The 18,784-nt window shown below is 42.0% G+C and overlaps 3 protein-coding genes across 7 annotated transcripts in view; 2 read left to right on the forward strand and 1 right to left on the reverse strand.

The window, feature by feature from the left end:
• Positions 1-18,784, reverse strand: part of LOC137352710 (carcinoembryonic antigen-related cell adhesion molecule 5-like) — a 721,824-nt gene that overhangs the window by 383,506 nt on the left and 319,534 nt on the right. The gene's annotated exons all lie outside the window — the stretch shown is intronic.
• Positions 1-18,784, forward strand: part of LOC137352906 (uncharacterized) — a 227,969-nt gene that overhangs the window by 192,977 nt on the left and 16,208 nt on the right. Inside the window, exon 42 of the mRNA XM_068018751.1 lies at positions 14,680-14,777. Coding sequence (XP_067874852.1) covers positions 14,680-14,777 — 98 coding nt within the window. The remainder of the gene's footprint in view (positions 1-14,679; positions 14,778-18,784) is intronic.
• On the forward strand, positions 1,088-18,096 carry LOC137352715 (carcinoembryonic antigen-related cell adhesion molecule 7-like). Of its 4 annotated transcripts, XR_010969766.1 has the most exons (10): positions 1,096-1,204; positions 1,391-1,708; positions 4,685-4,963; positions 5,817-5,963; positions 8,844-8,926; positions 10,194-10,235; positions 10,319-10,362; positions 10,785-10,844; positions 13,585-13,622; positions 14,495-18,093. XR_010969766.1 is itself a non-coding variant. In XM_068018457.1 (9 exons), the coding sequence occupies exons 1-8, from the start codon at positions 1,153-1,155 to the stop codon at positions 13,592-13,594; spliced, it is 975 nt and encodes a 324-aa protein (XP_067874558.1). In that variant the 5' UTR covers positions 1,096-1,152; the 3' UTR covers positions 13,595-13,622; positions 14,495-18,091. The 4 variants fall into 4 exon arrangements, 2 of the variants coding, with proteins under 2 accessions (XP_067874558.1, XP_067874557.1); XR_010969767.1 differs by lacking the exon at positions 5,817-5,963 and having other exon boundaries at positions 1,088-1,204; positions 14,495-18,096; XM_068018457.1 differs by lacking the exon at positions 10,785-10,844 and having other exon boundaries at positions 14,495-18,091.

Raw genomic sequence — 18,784 nt, forward strand, 5'->3', positions numbered from 1 at the left:
AATACACAAACTGGAACTAAATGTTCGTATTTTATCAAAGCTACAGTGGAATAAAATACCCCAATTCCTCCTGCTTCCTGATTGTATAACTATTATATTAAGATAGATTTTTTGCTCCAGTCCCATTATCCCATTGATTGATTCCCATTTTGCCTCCTATGAACACGAGAGTATGAACAAAAACTAGTCCATTGTCCAGACCCGTCCAGCTGGTTTCCTTTCCCAACCGCTGCAAGATTACTTCAATGATGTCTTCACGCCTCCCACACACACACACACGCCAACTTCTTCAAATATTTCCCTAACGGCCTGTGCAACTTTTTGATCTGCACCCAAATGCTGTAGCAGTAGATTACACTTCCTGGAACATCAACAGCAATCTTTTGAATCTAAGTTTACGATCAGCCTGAGGAGGACGAGAGTCTCCTGTTTCCATTGACCAAAGTGGCCCGAGGAGAAATGAGTTTGGGTATGCTCTGTGAAAACACACAACATAAATCTCTCTGCAATTCAAAACCAAAGAAAGTCTTGCGGATATCAGAATGCGCTTTGTAGCCAAGCAGGTACTTTTGAATTATCCATTAACCAATGACCTCGAATGAGACACTTGGCAAACTGCAATGATTTTGGGAATGTCCCCTAAGCACTTCCTGGTTTGCGGGCCAGGTCACATATTATTGAAAATAAACAGGCGCCTTGGGCACATTGGTTAATGAGAGAAATATTAAACAGTTGGTGATTGTGACGGTGAGAACACTTGAATAAGGATGGAGCTGAAAAGTGTTCAGTCAATGGTTGCTTGTTTGTTTATCACTCCTGGATGAAGCAGGTTACTGTATACGAGAGAAGCAACAAAGTGGGAAGGCAGGTTCTCCCTAATTCAATGCCCAGGCTCCCACTATCTGCCTTCTCACTGTTTTGGATGCAGTTTCTAATTATTATTTTACTGCTCTTAACTGCTCCGGTAGTTGCCTCGGTGTTTTTCTACATTAATATTGTGACTCTCATTTATTCTTTTGCACCTTTTCAGTGAGTTAACTCTGACCCTCACTCCTGGCCACCTTTGCTTTAGTTAATACCTAATCTGATTCATTGAACAGGGATTGCTGGCTGCACACTGTCTCGAACAGGAGCAGACACTGTTCTGTCAGGATGGAGAGAACCCGACTCACTGCACTTGCTGTTTGGTTATTTCTCTCTGCTGGTGAGGGTCACTTTCTCACATCGGTGTCGGGGATTAAACTGGAAGGAAGGATAAGTTAAATATAACTTCAGTGAATAATAGCGACTCTGATTGGACAATCTGCACCATTCAGCCTGCATTTAAGTTTTTGTTGAAATAAATTGGTTGCATGTTCACACAGGTTTCTTGACTTTTCCCCCCCTGTAGTTGAATCTCAGCCTCTGACCATCTTGGTTGATGAGAGTCTTATTAATGCAGCAGTCGGACAGCCTGTGCTCCTGTCAGTGAGACCGTCAGTGAGGGTGAGAAGTGGGAACTGGAAGCACAATGGGACAGATGTCGGAGTGTGGATCATAACAAATCCAGATATAAATAATGTTTACACAGGACGGGTGGAGTTATTATTCCCGAATGCTTCTCTCCTGCTCAAGTCAGTGAGTGTTTCAGACAGTGGAGTGTACATTGTCATCATGAACTCATTCTCTAACACAGCAGCAACAGCGAGAATGGATCTTTTTGTGTTTGGTAAGTAACGACCATATTTCATCAAGTCTTCAGGAAATGATAAGGCAGTAACTTCACGTTCACAAGCTGCAGGAAACAAGTGAATACTTGGTGGGTCGAGATAGTTATATTATAAATCTTGGAGGTCGAATTGAGTGGGAGGGAGGGTCTCACAGTTGGGGAGGGGATAGTCCAGGGCAGAGGAGGCACAGAGTTTCCTTGTGGGCCCCACTCACATTCGACAGCCTCTTTTAACCTATAGGTCTGTATGAACCTGATTGTCCCACTCAGGCCCTCAGCAAAATGCAAAGCAGGGCCCAATGCAGCATTCCAGTGTAGATGAAAAACCAATTCCCTAAACTCTGGTAGACCACTACAGCTGTGAGCTTTTTGAAAGTCTCTTGCTGAAAAGGCTGTCGATGCTGGGTCAAGTGAATTTTTCTTTTATTCATTCGTGGGATGTCAGCATTTATTGCCCGTCCCTACTTGCTCTTGAGAAAGTGGTAGTGAGCTGCCTTCTTGAACTGCTGCAGTAACTGAATTCCGTTTACTACGACAAACCCCTAACAATCTAATTAGACGATTGATGCACAATTAACAAATATGTCCATGATAGAAGGAAAACTAAAACAAAAAAGGGGAGGAACTTATGGTATTCAATATTCATCTAAAATGGTGATGGGGAAAATAATAGGACTTTGGATAGGTAAATTTGCATAAATTATTCAGGTTTGGGTACAAAAATAAGGAGGCGATCAAATTGAAGAAGTGTCAGTTATTACCTTTCACAATTCTCTTGTTTAGGGAGTTGTGCCATTAAGACTAGAAAATTGACAGTCACCACTTTTTAAGCAGGATGGGACATAGACAGATTAAGTGAATGGGCAAAATTGTGGAGATATGGGCAAAGTGTGAAGCCATTCACTTTGGACTGCATAAAGATAAATCGGATTGACTTTCAAAATGATAAGCGAAGAATTGTAAAACAGCAAACAAATTTGGGAGTCCAAGTACACGTACAATTTAAAATTCATAAACAGGTACAAAAACCAACAGTGAGACTGGATTAGAAATAGGTGGAAGTTACATTACAGTTGTATAGGGCCTTGGAGAGACCGTGTCTGGAGTGCTGCATTCAGTTTTGGGCACTACACCTCAGCAAGCCTATATTGGGGTGCAGTACTCATTCAGCTGAATGATAGAGGGTTAAATTGAGGACTGGTTACATTAACATGACTTGGTACTTCTTGACTATAGAAGATTGAAAGGTGGGCCTTCAAGTTGTTTAAACCATAAAATAAATCAACAGTTCAGATAAAGAGGAACTATTTCCTCTGATGGGGGAACTCAGAATAGAAATTATAGAGGTTTGAGGGGCAAATTGGGAAAATACATTAAAAGGTACGACAGTACATAGGCAATGGATAGTCGTTAAAGAAATATTACATCATTTACAGCAACTACACATTCCTTCAAGGCACAAAAACCCCAAAAGTAAAGGCAGTCAACAGTGGATCAGAAAGGGAATTAAGGATTGTATAAGATTGAAAGAAAAGGCCTATAAAGTTGCCAGAAATAGTAGTAAACCTGAGGATTGGGAGGATCTTAGAACACAGCAAAGGAGGATGAAGAAACTGATAAAGAAAGGGAGAATAGAATATGAATGTAAGTTAGCAAAAAACATAAAAATGGACTGTAAAAGCTTCTACAGGTACATAAAAAGAAAATGTTTGGCTAAGACAAATGTGGGTCCATTACAGGCAGAGTCAGGAGAATTTATAATGGGGATTATAGAGAAATGGCAGAGAAGCTAAATGATTACTTTGTGTCTGTCTTCACTGAGGAAGATACAAGAAATCTCCCAGAATTAGCAATACAAGGGATTAAGGGGAATGAGGAATTGAAGGAAATTAGTATCAATAAGAAAGATTAAGAATGATAACTGGATTCCAAGGGTTAAATTACGTGGTAATATTACACACACCAGTGTTGTATTCCCTGGAATTTAAGAGGATCAAGGTAATTTGATCAAAGTTGAGATATTAACGGGAACTGATGGGGTGTTTGGGAGAAACTATTTCAGCAGCTTGGGAACATAGGAACAGGAGTAAGCCATTCAGCCCATCAAGCCTGCACCACCATTCAATATAATCATGGCTGATCATCTACTTTAAGGCCTTTTCCCCACACTATCCCCATATGTCATTGGTATTTAGAAATTTGTCAGTCTCTAAACATACTCAATGCCCTTGGGGATAGAGAATTCCAAAGATTCACAACCCTCTGAAGTAAAGAAATTTCTCCTCATCTCTGTCCTAAGTGGCTTCCCATTATCTTGGTTCTAAACTCCCCAACTAGGGGAAACATCTTACCCTTTAAGTATTTTGTAGGTTTCGATGAGATCACCTCTCATTCTTTGAAACTCTAGAGAATTATAGGCCCAGTTTCTCCAGTCCCACCATCCCAGGAACAAGTCTGGCAAATCTTCATTGCAATAATATCCTTCCTAAGGTAAGGGGTCCAAAACTGCACACAGTACTCCAGGTGCGGTCTAACCAAGGTTCTATAAAATTGAAGCAAGACTTCACCATCCTATATGCAAATCCTCTTGTGATAAAGGCTAACATACCATTAGCCTTCCTAATTTCTTGTTGCACCTGCATGTTAGCTTTCAGTGACGTATTGACAAGGACACCCGGGTCCTTTTGTGCATCTACACTTTCTAATCTCTTACCATTTAAAAACACTCTGCATATCTGTTCCTCCTACCAAAGTGGATAACCTCACATTTTTCCACATTATATTCTATGTGCCATGTTCTTGCCCACTCACTAAGTCTGTCCAAATCCCCTTGAAGCCAGTTTGCATCTTCCTCACAGTACACATTCCCACCTAGTTTTGTGTCAACTACGAACTTGGAAATACTACAATAGATGGAGCTATTTTATTTCTATCCAAGGCTGGTTGTTAATTCTTCATTTCCAATTCTATTCACAGAACCAATCTCCTCCGTATATATCACATCCACTGGTTCAAACCCAGTGCGAGAGAATGACACAGTTTGGCTGACCTGTAATGTACTTGGAAATTATAACCAAAGAATTTGGTCTTTCAATGGGACAGATGTCGAAAGCAATGAGAGGATAATATTTTCCTCAGAAAATGCTACGTTGATGATACTTGGTGTTAACGCGAGAAATTCCGGTGAATACCAGTGTATTGCACGCAACCCTGTGAGTGAAAAAGCCAGTGAGCCCTACTTCTTGCACATTAGCCGTGAGTATAGTGGATTCACATCTATTCATATTGAACAATTACATTCTGTATTTTGTCTGTGAGCATCCTGGGACACTTTACTATGGTAAAACACTACTATAGAAATGCAAATGGACAACTCTAGGCGTAAGGCGTTAGATTTATTTCCTGTACCCTTTACCTCAAATTTATGTGCCGTAACTTGCTGGAAGTGTGAGCTGAAGATGGTGCAGTGAAGCCAACCGGGTATCTGGGATCTTAGTGAATGGTGGAACCAAGAGCTTATCTCCTTCAGCAATAAAAATTCAGGATCCAGAGGAATGATAGAATGAGGGTGAATTACAATCAAATCAGGTACAGAGTGAAATAACAACAAGAAATGCTGGAAATATTCTGTGGAGAGAGAAACAGAGTTAACGTTTCAGGTCAGCGACCCTTCTTCAGAATAGGTACAGAGTGAAATCTGAGAGGGAAAGAAAGATTGAATTAAGTGAGAGAGAGGAAAAAAGACAAAGGAAATGTAAGAAAACAGTTAAAACATTCTGAAATGTGATTTTTAAAAAGAGAATCTAAGTTTAACACGAGATGGACTGAGAAACTGATTGGCATGAATTAACAATTATCTCATTGTTAAAAGGGTAGTTAACACTCAATCACCAGACTTAATTTTCTGCAGTGACTTTAATTGGCAATTGAGTTCCCTCTCTGTCTCTCTCTGCTTTCACTGGTCTCTCTATCTCTCTCCCTGTGTCGTCCCCCCACCCCCACCCCCACCCCCGTGTTATTTCCTCCCAATGTTTCATAGTTCAATTCAAAGTAACAAAAATAAACAGGACCTCGATTTTCGCACTGAATGTCATTGTGTCTTTTGTAGGGTCCGATCAGTCATTTGTCGAAACCTGCAACAGCAACAAGTGGGAAGCTGCTGTGGCAGTTCTGGGAGTTATTTCAGTCACAGCTCTAATCACTGTAGGTGTTTTGGTCTTAAAATTGCAGAAAATAGCGCAAAAAGAAATGTCAGGTGAGTTAACCTTGCAATGAAATAGATTTATTCTCCTTGAACTCCGAACGGCTATTAATATTGATCGTGTCATCAATATCATGGATATTGGGTGGGGTGATCTTGGAGAAGGAAGGCGCTCATGTGTTTGATAATTTAGTTGATTTATTTGTTAGATACCCCTGTGCCTAGTAAGATTGGAAAATGTTTCCTGAGATATATTAATGACCTAGACCATGGTGTACAGGGCACAATTTATAAATTTGTGGATGATACGAAACTTGGAAGCATTGTGAACTGTGAGAAGGATAGTGTAGAACTTCAAAATGGTACAGACAAGTTGGTGAAAGGGGCAGACAGGTGGCAGATGATGTCCAATGCAGAGAAATGTGAAGTGATTCATTTTGTTAGGAAGAACATGGAGAGACAATCTAGAATAAAGATAACAATTCTAAAGGGGGTGCAGGAGCAGCGGGACCTGGGTGTATATGTGCATAAATCATTGAAGGTGGCAGGACAGGTTGAAAGAGTACAATGAAGGATACAGTATCCTGGGCATTATTAATAGGGGCGTAGAGTACAAGAGCAAGGAGGTTATGTTGAACTTGTATAAGACACTGATTCAGCCTCCGCTGGAGTATTGAACAAAAAACAAAGAACAGTACAGCACAGGAACAGGCCATTCAGCCCTCCAAGCCTGCGCCGATCTTGATGCCTGCCTAAACTAACACCTTCTGCACTTCTGGGGCCCATATCCCTCTATTCCCTCCCTATTCATATATTTGTCAAGATGTCTCTTAAACGTCGCTATCGTATCTGCTTCCACCACCTCCCCTGGCAGCAAGTTCCAGGCACTCACCACCCTCTGTGTAAAAATCTTGCCTCGCACATCCCCTCTAAACTTTGCCCCTCGCACCTTAATCCTATGTCCCCTAGTAACTGACTCTTCCACCCTGGGAAAAAGCTTCTGACTATCCACTCTGTCCATGCCGCTCATAACTTTGTAAACCTCTACCATGTTGCCCCTCCACCTCCGTCGTTCCAGTGAAAACAATCCAAGTTTTTCCAAACTCTCCTCATAGCTAATGCCCTCCAGACCAGGCAACATCCTGGTAAACCTCCTCTGTACCCTCTCCAAAGCCTCCATGTCCTTCTGGTAGTGTGGCGACCAGAATTGCATGCAATATTCTAAGTGTGGCCTAACTAAAGTTCTGTACAGCTGCAACATGACTTGCCAATTTTTATACTCTATGCCCCGACTGATGAAGGCAAGCATGCCATATGCCTTCTTGACTACCTTATCCACCTGCGTTGCCACTTTCAGTGACCTATGGACCTGTACGCCCAGATCTCTCTGCCTGTCAATACTCCTAAGGGTTCTGCCATTTACTGTATACTTCCCAGCTGTATTAGACCTTCCAAAATGCATTACCTCACATTTGTCCGGATTAAACTCCATCTGCCATTTCTCCGCCCACGTCTCCAACCGATCTATATCCTGCCGTATCCTCTGACAATCCTCATCATTATCCGCAACTCCACCAACCTTTGTGTCGTCCGCAAACTTACTAATCAGACCAGCTACACTTTCCTCCAAATCATTTATATATACTACAAACAGCAAAGGTTCCAGCACTGATCCCTGCGGAACACCACTAGTCACATCCCTCCATTCAGAAAAGCACCCATCCACTGCTGCCCTCTGTCTTCTATGACTGAGCCAGTTCTGTATCCATCTTGCCAGCTCCCTTCTGATCCCATGTGACTTCACCTTTTGTATCAGTCTGCCATGAGGGACCTTGCCAAAGGCTTTACTAAAGTCCATATAGACAACATCCACCACCCTTCCCTCATCAATCTTCTTCATCACTTCCATCCAATTCTGGGTGCCACACTTTAGGAAGGATGTGAAAACATTACAGAGAGTGCAGAAAAGATTCACAAAAATGGTTCCAGGGAGGAGGAATTTCAGACTGGAGAAGTTAGGACTGTGATCTTGGAGAAGAGAAGGCTGAGAGGTGATTTGATAGATGTATTCAAAATCATGAGGGGTCTGGACAGAGTAGATAGAGAGAAACTGTTCCCGCTGGTGAAAGGATCGAGAACAAGAGGGCACAGATTTAAAGTAATCGGCAAAAAAAAAAGCAAAAGTGACATGAGGAAAAACTTTTTCACGCAGCAAGTGGTTAAGATCTGGAATGTGCTGCCTAAGAACATGATGGAGACAGGTTCAATTGAAGCATTCAAAAGGGAATTAGACAGTTATATGCAGGGTTAGGGGGAGAAGGCGGGGGAGTGGCATCAGGTGAATTGCTCATTCGAAGACTCGGTACGATGGGCCGAATGGCCTCCATCTGTACTGTAACAATTCCATGATTCTATGCACACGAGATTCTCAGTTCAGCAGTTCTCGGGAAATGATGAACAATTTCCAACCTAAATAATTGAATTCAAATAGAGAAATATTGAACCAAATTATAGCACATTAATAGTTCACTCTCACAAGTCACAAATTCCAGGCTGCACCAAGTGCAGGAAATTCTGTTCCTAAACTCTCAAATTTCCTACAACGTTCAACTGCTGCCAGCTGAATTGTGTTCGAATTTATACTCTGCTGGCTCTCATTGTGGCTGTTTTAACACTAGTAAATTCTCCCCTACATTGGCTGCGCTCAGTTACTGCTTGTAACATGTGAGATGCTGGGGGGGAAGTTGGAAGAATCTTTTTCTGAAACTCATTCCAAAACATCACCTAGTGACCAGAGTTCACAACTTTGTCAAAACAGTTGGCCGAGGTCCATTGGCAGGCACACACAATATTACTTTGTACCTTTCACTGTGGAACAAAAGTATCTGAAGAAAATGTCTTGAGCAATAATATTGGTGTTCAATGTGATTTCAGAAAGCTATACTCTTGCTACTGTATGTGGCGGACTCAGTCAAATGCCAACATATGAAAGCTTCATGCCATCAGTAAATGACGAGGTAAGTGCTTGTGTCAATTGCATTGTTAGTTGTATCCCTTAGACAAGAGATGTTGTGACTGCATTGTTGGTATTTCAAAAAAGAAAATCAGTACTGAGGAGAAACAGGATCAAAACAATTGGACAGAGACCCAGAGGGGAGATAATGATTGTTATTACATACAGCTAGTTGTTACATCCTGGAATGCACTTCTGGAGGTAAATTGAAAGATATCTTTGCAAATAGTTGTTTAACCCTGTCTAGAATCTTCTAAGGGAGGAAAATAAACCCTGGAGAAAGTTCACATTGAGACTGTGGTTGCTCAGGAATGACAAAGCCATGGTCTATTGCTGAAGCCATCGCACCTTATTGGAATGCATGTTTGCAATGTCTGTCATCAATAGAGCAGATTTTCCTCATTCAGCGCCGGAGCTTAATCCCATCCAATTTTCCGGAATCTGTAACTGGCAGGATATCCAACGGTGACAGGCAGACCGACAGGAAAACCTCCCCTGATGCGGCTGATTTGGTGGTTTGATACTCCCATAGTGTAGCAGTATTCAAATGGGGTGATTCGCTGACAGGTTGTGGGCCCACACTTGCAGCTTTCAGCTCCATTCATTGCAGTTGATGGGACATTAGAGGCTTGGAGACCTGCCATTTCCTGGCAGGATCTCCTGGTGATGGCTGTTCCACGGCGGGAACAGTCAACCTGGATTCAGCCTTTTCATTTCAACACTGTTATTGCTCAGAACATTGAACCTGAAGAATCACAGTTCCCAAGAGATATAACTGAATTGCTAAATAATCCTCAGTGTGCTAAGAAGTACAGTGACAACCAATTTAAGCTTGTCAGTTGGGCTGCATATATTAATACACAGGGCCCTGTTTTTGCAGACTGAAAGAACATGTACGCACATTGCACCTGTTTCAACTGAACACAATAAGTGACCGCCATTGGCTGGTTCATGCCTCAGGGCAATGCCTTGACCAATCAGTGTTAAGCTGACTGTTTGAAATTTCAAACAAAGCTTCACAGTTAACTGTCAGTCACCATAAGCTGATGCATTTTCCATGGCAACACCTCTACCAATCAGAGGCCACTTGCCAACCAATCAGCATTCTCTTCTCATATAGTATAAATTTGTTGCTTTCCCTTACATTGGTATTCTTGCGAATTGTCCTGATGAGTGCAAGACGAAAAGCTTTGACAACATGTCTCTGTTTTCAACAATACTCAAGCTGTGTAACTGACTATCACACCTCTTATTTTTGCAATATCTTACAGAGAGAATGTAGAAATCAGGATCAATCGGATTCAAACTACATGGTATGTTTCTCCGATTTCCTTAATTTCAGGCACTTTTATTGTTGAGACCAACATACAGAGACTTTTTGTCTCTCTTTCCACAGAGCTTGCAGCGCAGAAACGTGTCAGTTTACGATCAGCTCAAAAGGTACATTCATTTCTATAGCTTCCCAAATAAGTCAGTTGTGGATTTAAGTCCTCAGTGAAATGTTACAGGTCGATGTTCAGCTGCAATGGTCCCCAGAGTCTCCTGCCTTGGATAGGCGCCCAGTTTCAGCAGCTGTTCGGGAAGCCCCTGGAGACACTTTGTACATTCAAGGTTCTTTAGCGATGCCAATTGCCTTCGATCTGAGATAACTGACCGCCCTGTGCAGACACAGGCTGGAACAACCTGGGGTGCAAAATTGCCCAAAGGCAAATCCTTATTGTCCAATTGTCTGACCTGCCTGGTTTGTACTCTGAAGCTGACACACAAGTGCAGTACTGGCCAGGTGTTTTGTGATAGTACTTCAACGTACTTTTGACTTTCATGTTTTTAGCTCCAGTTTAAACTCTTGTCTCTTAATGCAGCAACTGCAAAGGAATTCCCAGTATATGCAGTAGTTAATAAGGAAAAAAAGATGGGAAATGGTACGTACGTTTGAAGTGCATGGTTAATGTCCAGAGCCTTGTTTATTGCTGCCCATGTGCATAGACATTGAAATTTCTCTGTGCAATCACAAGGGTAAGAACGTGTAATGTGTTTCACAGCTATTGTAATCGAGATATTAACTTGTTTCAATGTAAGAGCCTAGGCCTTATATTTATAACAGAGAACAAAGGAATTCATCCACATTACCTTTGGGAATCGGGAAGCATTTACGCACAACTGTCCCTCAGGCGATGAAGTGTGTTATGTAGAGTACACCCAGTATTCTCTCAGGGTAGTCTCAAACCTTTGTATCGAGCTCCCCTGATGGCCCAGTGGGTGTATTTAGTCCCAAAGGGTGGCACTTAGTTGCAATACTGAGAAAGTCCCAGCTTTGTTTCTTGTCTACGCTGCGTTAACTGAGTATGCACAAATTCAATCTCATTTATTATCAAGCCTATCTCCTGTGATGTGTGATTCTCTACTGATATCAGAGCAGTTTGTGCTGTGTTGCGCTGCATCACTTTATACAGAATAGTCTCTTGAATTTCATTGCTGAGGCTCATAAATGGAAAATGGCCATTGGGGTCTTTTACTGCAGGACAACTTGAGAAAGGAAGGAAAGAGTTTGGGTTGATATATTGGTGAAAATGTCGGACAAAAATATTGGATGCCTAACTGTGATCGGTGTCTAATAGTTGAAGAAATGCCACGGGCAGTGATTTTTAATGAATTTGGATTGGGAGGGTTTTCATCCAAACTTCAGGCAGTAGCTTTGTACTGAATATACTATTTCAGTAAAGCTGAAGCACGCAATTTCAGTTGCCACCAGAGATATAGCAAATACTGACATGTCATTACAGATTTTTTAAAAATTCTTTCATGGGCTGTGAGTGTCACTGGCAAAGCAAAACCAGCATTTGTTGCCCATCCCTAATTGCCCTTAACAATGGAGTTGGCTTGCTTGTGGGTTTGTAGTCACATGTAGGCCAGACCAGCTAAGGATGGCAGAATTCCTTCCATTAGTGATAGTTTCATGGCACCATTCCCAAGACAAGCTTTCAGTTCCAGATTTTATTTAATAATTAATTGAATTTAAATTCCACCACCTGCCTTGGTGGATTTGAACCCCTGTCCCCAGAGCATTAGCCTGGGCCTTAGTCCAGTGACATTACCACTACAACACCATCTCACCTGAAGTTTAATCTGTTTATGAACAAAGCTAATAATGGGTGATGATCATCTTGCTGGGGGATGGGGATGTGGGAAACAGCACTTCATGCCTGTAGTGCTGAACAGTCTCAATGTAATCAGCATGCCGAGTCAATTGTGATCTCTACTGTACACTGGGCCTCTCTCTAACAGGTCTTGTCTGCATTCTACATTTGTGCTTGTTGGTCTTAATGTGCAACAAGTCCCATTCACCTATTGCCGCCTACTCACATTAGCTCCCGGATAAACAATGCCTTAAGTTTAAAATTCTCATGCTGGCTTTCAAATCCCTTCATGGCCTTGATGCACATCACCCCTCTGCCACCCACCCCCCCCCCCACCCCACCCCCCACCACCTCTGTGATCTCCTCAAGCCCCACAACCCTTTAATATATCTGCGCTCCTCTTGTTCTGGCCTCTCCCTGATTTTAATCACTCCACCATTGGCTGGATCTTCAGTTGTCTAGGTCCCAAGCTCTAGACTACCCTCCCTACAACTCTCTGCCTTTCTATCTCTCTTTCCCCTTTTAAGACACTCATTGAAACCTACCTCTTTGACCAAGCTTTTGGTCACCTGCCCTAATATCTCCTTATGTGGCTCAGTGTCATGTTTTGTTTTATAATGCTCCTGTGAAACACCATGGAACATTTTAACATATGTTAAAGCTGAGAAGTACAATATTACTTGGATTTGACACAACAGGGAGCGTACCTCCAATGTGGTGTCAAACTAGATTTGAAAGGTGCTTATAGGTCACTTTGACCTTCTGAATACTGGGTAAACCCATGTGTTGTCCCTGCTTCATCTGCCCCCTGCCATCCCAAATTGAAATTTAAATGTTTATACAGTGGGACCACTGCTGAATGAACTTTCTTCAGTATTGTGCATAGTTTGGGGCATCTTATTACAGAAAGGATATCGAAGTATTGGAGAAAGTACAATAAAGATTTACAAGGATGATATCAGAACTCAGAGGTTATACCTGTCAGGAAAAAATTGGGGCTCGTTTCTCTAGAAAAGAGTAAAGCGATTGGTGATCTGCTAGAGGTCTTTAAAATTATGAAGGGATTTGATAGGATAGTAGTAGAAATGATGTTTCCACATTTGAGGGAGTACAAAACTAGGGGCTCTAAATATCAGACAATCACCAATCTATCAATAATTCAGGAGAAAATTATTTGCCAAGGGAGTGATGAGAACGTGGAACTTACTACCACATGGTGTGGTTGAGGCAAATGGCATAGATGCATTGAAGGGGAAGCCAGATAAATACATGAGGAAGAAAGGAGTAAAGGTTTTATGTCGAATGGGTGAGATAAAGTAAAGTGGGAGGAGACTATGTGGAGCATGAACACTGACATAGACTTGATGGGCAGAATGGCCTATTGCTGTGCTGTAAGATTCTATGGGAGGGAGAAAAAAGGGCATATATATGGGCATTAAACTTTCCAAATGTTCAGTAAGGAGAGTTATATTCAGAGATTAATGAATCCAGTCTGCCTCCTCACTGTTTGTTCTTTATTTCTCAGATACTGTTAACCATGGACAAAATCTACCAATCACAAAGGTAGGGGCTTAAAAACTTTTAAATGTTTTACTGAATACATTTTAAATTTAAAAAAAAAACACTGGTTATTGTGCACATATAGTTGGCAAGTTGCAGGTATTGCAAGTACAGTAAGATTGTACCATGTGTCAGTGTCTGCATTCCCCAATCCCAATCAGTAATAAGTTATCACTAATGGCATGAACTAACCACATTTGTAGTCTTTTTTTTCTAACTGATTTATTATTTCTGAATCCCAGAACATGTGCCGTATAGTAAGAATGCACTCACGTTTTATAATATGGGGTTTCAATTACTCTGTCCTGTTATAGTCTTTGGCTTAGACTAAAATTACAGTGTAATTCTAGAGACCAGATCTGACCCTACTCTGGAAACAAGTAGGCTTGTTTGTGGCACACCATCTGTAATTTGTTAGCGAGATTTTGTTTGAGACATTTCCAACCATCTAGTTTTAATCAGCAGCTGTATGACACAGGAGTAACTGTGGTGAGGCCGAATAAATGGAAGACCAATGCTGTATTTAACTACAGTAAAAGGCCATTATTATGTAGGCATTCTGTGTGTCCGACATCACTCCAGTTAAGCCGACAGCCTGTGCAATGTTTTAACGTCTGTTAACCAGCCATAAGACAGATTTGGGAGGTGGCTGGGGGGGGGAGCGGGGAGGAGGAGAAGGCTCGGTGTCCTGCAGGAATAGGGTTCAGAAGTGCCCAGACTGCCAATACACAACCAGCACTGATGGGCTTAATGCATCCTGGCTTTTTAAAAAAATATGCAGCATTGCTTTATATAACGATGTCAGTCAGATTTTGGATTTCATTGCTGTGCCTTTTATAATACCCAAATATAATGTTGTTCACTTTGCTTTCCAGCCAGTTGAACGTCCCTGCCAGTATGCAGACCTGAAAATTCCAGACGCTGGCTCCAATACCCAGAATGTAACTTTTTCCAAGAGTGAAGTGAATTATTCTTCTCTGAAATTCTAAGCATCTGGACATGTTTGCCAGATTTGCATTATTTGCATATTTTTTGTTAACACTTTTCACTTCTGAATTAGCACAATACTCCAGAACAATGTGAGGTTGATCAAACGCAAAATACTGCGGATGCTGGAAATCTGAAATACAAACATAAAAAGCTGGAAATACTCGGCAGGTCAGGCAGCATCTGTGGAGAAAAAAACAGAGTTAACGTTACAGACTGATGACCTTGCACCAGAAGTTCTGATGAAAAGTCATTGACCTGAAATGTTAACACTGTCTTTCTCTCCACAGATGCTGCCTGACCTGCGTATTTCCAGCATTTTCTTGATATTTGATATGTGAATGTCACTAATATTCATTCATCTGCTTCTGCCACGCCTGAGCCAAGAACACACATCTCCCAGTAGTTTTCCCACCATCTCCACTCAGACCCTCTCTAAGCTCATCCTGTCTGAGTCCCATCTCCTGCTCTGTTGACGTTCTCCCTACCAAACTGCTGACCGTCTAACATCTCTTCCTGCCCCCAATACTAGCTGACATTATAAATCGTTCCTTCTTCACTGGGTACTGTCCCCTGACTTTCAAATCTGTCATTACCACCCGCTCCTTAAGGCATCCACCCTTGACACCCCCTACCCCCTCATCTCATAAACACCCAATCTTTGAACATGTTGTCTCCCACCAAATCCATGCCCGCACACCATTCTTGCACCTTTAGTTTTAAATCTTTCTAAGCAGGTTTCCACCTGTGCTGAAGTACTGAAATGATGCTAATCAATGTCACAAATGAACTCCTGTGTGGCTGTCTGTGATTATTGTCACTTCTCATCCTTCTTGACACTTCTGCAGTCTTTCACATGGTTGACCACACTATCTGCCCCCAGTGCCTATCCTCCACAGTGCAGCTAAGTGTATTTGCTGTTGCCTGGTTATACTCAAAGAGCAGCAGCCAGGAAATCCCATGTAGTGGCTTCCTTTCCTACCTGCGCACTGTTAGCTCAGGAATCCCATCATGATCTATTCTTGGTGCCCTCCTGTTTCATACATGCTGGCCCTCGGTGATATCATCCAAAGACCTGACCTCAGCTTCCATATGCACGCTGACGACACCCAGCTCCATGTCATTGCAACGTGTGTGTGTCTGCCTCTGACTCAGCTAAACTGCAGCTGGAACCCTCAACCATACATTTTCAACCCTCTCCTGATGGCCTCCACCAAACACCACTCTGCCCAAACATCTTCCACCATCTATAAACACCGTCCTTTCCAAACCCGGGCCGCCCATGTCTTAAGCTGCGGCAAGTCCCTTTCGTCCATCAGCCCTGTGTTCGCTGACCTTCATTGACCCCTGGTTCATCAACAGATTGAGTTTAAAAACTCTCATCTTTTGTGTTCAAATCCCTCCATGCTCTTGCACCGCTGACTGCAGCCAATCCTCCAGCAACTCTGTGTTTCTCTCACTCTGGCCTCTTGCACATGCCCTTTCCCTCACTGCTGTCTGCCATGCCTTCAGCTGTCCCAGACTGAAGTCTGGAATTTGGTCCCTAAACTTTGCTATCTCTCTGTCTCTTTTTATGCTCCTCCCTAAAACCTATCTTTTTGACCAAGGTTGTAGTCACTCCTCCTAATGTCTTCTCCTTTGACTTGGTTTTAGTTTGTATCCAATTAGGCTGCTGTAAAGAACCTTGGAATATTTTCCAACTTTAAATCTGTAAGGTAAATGTGGGAGGAGGATAGAGGGAGGGTGGAGGAGAAGAATGGAAGAAGGATGATGGAGAAGGACAGCAGCAGATGGTTAGGACACCTCCCAGTCACTTGGGAACTCAGCCTCGCTGGCTGGCACGAAACCAAAACCCAGCAGCTGGAAGGACTCAGCAGGGTGGGCAGGTTCTCATCCGCTCAATAGTTACAACATCTTTTTTTCTGTGTTGTAGTGCAGGAATGAAAATTTCTAGCCTGGCTTCAAAAAGAATGGTCTCAGCCAATCTCAGTGTCGGTTATAGATATAACATTCAAAACAAACCAGTCTTCAGTAAATTCACAGCAACAGCCAATTAATAGAGATGTAAATGCAGGCTGTTCAGTGGATCCAGTTATTTTCAGGGAATCGATCTTTATTTTTTTGAGTAACTGTTTTCATTGGTACAAATTGTGTTCAGTAATAGTACTTGAAGCTGACAGTGTTCTATCCGAACCCTTTGTTTTTCCCCTTACTATATCAATATGTTTTATAGAATGATGGAAATTTGTAGTTATATTGTCAATAAACTGCCCAGGAGTTATACACTGTCCATTATCATGTTACAGAGTAAAGAGTATATTCTACTGCTATGTTAATTCTGGTTTAAATTGTATTTGTTAAAGTATTTTACCATCACCAAGAACAACAAGGACCTCCAGAGCCCCTGATCAAGTTTCTGCAATACCATCTGCTGTGTTGGACTTGAGGAAGGAACTTTTGCTGGAACACCGGGAGAACTAACTCCCTGTATTTCTTCCAAGGCTGTCGTGGGCTCCTTAAAGGGCCTGAGTTTAACCTTAGGATCGCAGTGTTGTTGAGGCTGTGTCATTCTCAGTGTTGCAATGAAGTGTGAGTACAGTTAGGAACACTTGGTCTGGGTGAACACCTGCAAATCTCACTTGGCTGCTCTCAGTTGAGCCAGATAAAGTCACGTGCACTAATGTTCTTTATAACTGTTCAATACAATTGTACCACAGTGTGCATAGATAGTGCCCTTGTGTATTTCTAGTCAAGCCTTTGTGTGGGTTTCTGTATATTGCTGCCAAGCTAATTTGACCTAATTTCAAAAACTGGTGGGCAAAATAGGACAATTAACTTTAAAAAAATCAAACACATTCACTGAAAGTTACATTTTAAATAAATTGCAGATCGTGATATTATTATAAATGATATCCCATCAATTTGAAAATAATTTAATAAAATCTCAATGTGGGTGTCATCTCCATTTATTGCCCTTAAGAAGGTGGTGGTGGGCTGCCTTCTTGAACTGCTACAGTCCATGTGGTGAAGGGAAGTTCCACGATTGTGATACAGCAACTCATTAGAACTTGGTGAAAGAAACAGACAGACAGTTTTCAATCCAGTGATAAGGTACAGTGACATTGAAACAGAGATCGAGGCACAAACTTCTGGTTGGGAGAGGCAGAGTCGCAATATGATTTTCCTGTCTTGTTCCTTAATGTTCTGTTTGCTCCATGTATGGATGTAATCCATGCTCTCATGCAGCAAGACCTGGACAATGTTCAGGCTTGGGCTGATAAATGGTAAGTAATATATGTGTCTCACAAGTGCCAGGTAATGACCATCTCCAACAAGAGAGAATCTAACTAGCTCCCATTGACATTCAATGGTATTACCATCACGGGATTCCCCACCATCATCCTGAGGGAGGCAGTCACCATTGTAATTTGTAAAAATGACTGCATAATACACAAACTGGAACTAAATGTTCGTATTTTATCAAAGCTACAGTGGAATAAAATACCCCAATTCCTCCTGCTTCCTGATTGTATAACTATTATATTAAGATAGATTTTTTGCTCCAGTCCCATTATCCCATTGATTGATTCCCATTTTGCCACCTATGAACACGAGAGTATGAACAAAAACTAGTCCATTGTCCAGACCCGTCCAGCTGGTTTCCTTTCCCAACCGCTGCAAGATTACTTCAATGATGTCTTCACGCCTCCCACACACACACACACGCCAACTTCTTCAAATATTTCCCTAACGGCCTGTGCAACTTTTTGATCTGCACCCAAATGCTGTAGCAGTAGATTACACTTCCTGGAACATCAACAGCAATCTTTTGAATCTAAGTTTACGATCAGCCTGAGGAGGACGAGAGTCTCCTGTTTCCATTGACCAAAGTGGCCCGAGGAGAAATGAGTTTGGGTATGCTCTGTGAAAACACACAACATAAATCTCTCTGCAATTCAAAACCAAAGAAAGTCTTGCGGATATCAGAATGCGCTTTGTAGCCAAGCAGGTACTTTTGAATTATCCATTAACCAATGACCTCGAATGAGACACTTGGCAAACTGCAATGATTTTGGGAATGTCCCCTAAGCACTTCCTGGTTTGCGGGCCAGGTCACATATTATTGAAAATAAACAGGCGCCTTGGGCACATTGGTTAATGAGAGAAATATTAAACAG

The sequence above is a fragment of the Heterodontus francisci genome, chromosome 39, assembly GCF_036365525.1.
Source record: "Heterodontus francisci isolate sHetFra1 chromosome 39, sHetFra1.hap1, whole genome shotgun sequence".
Lineage (NCBI taxonomy): Eukaryota > Metazoa > Chordata > Chondrichthyes > Heterodontiformes > Heterodontidae > Heterodontus > Heterodontus francisci.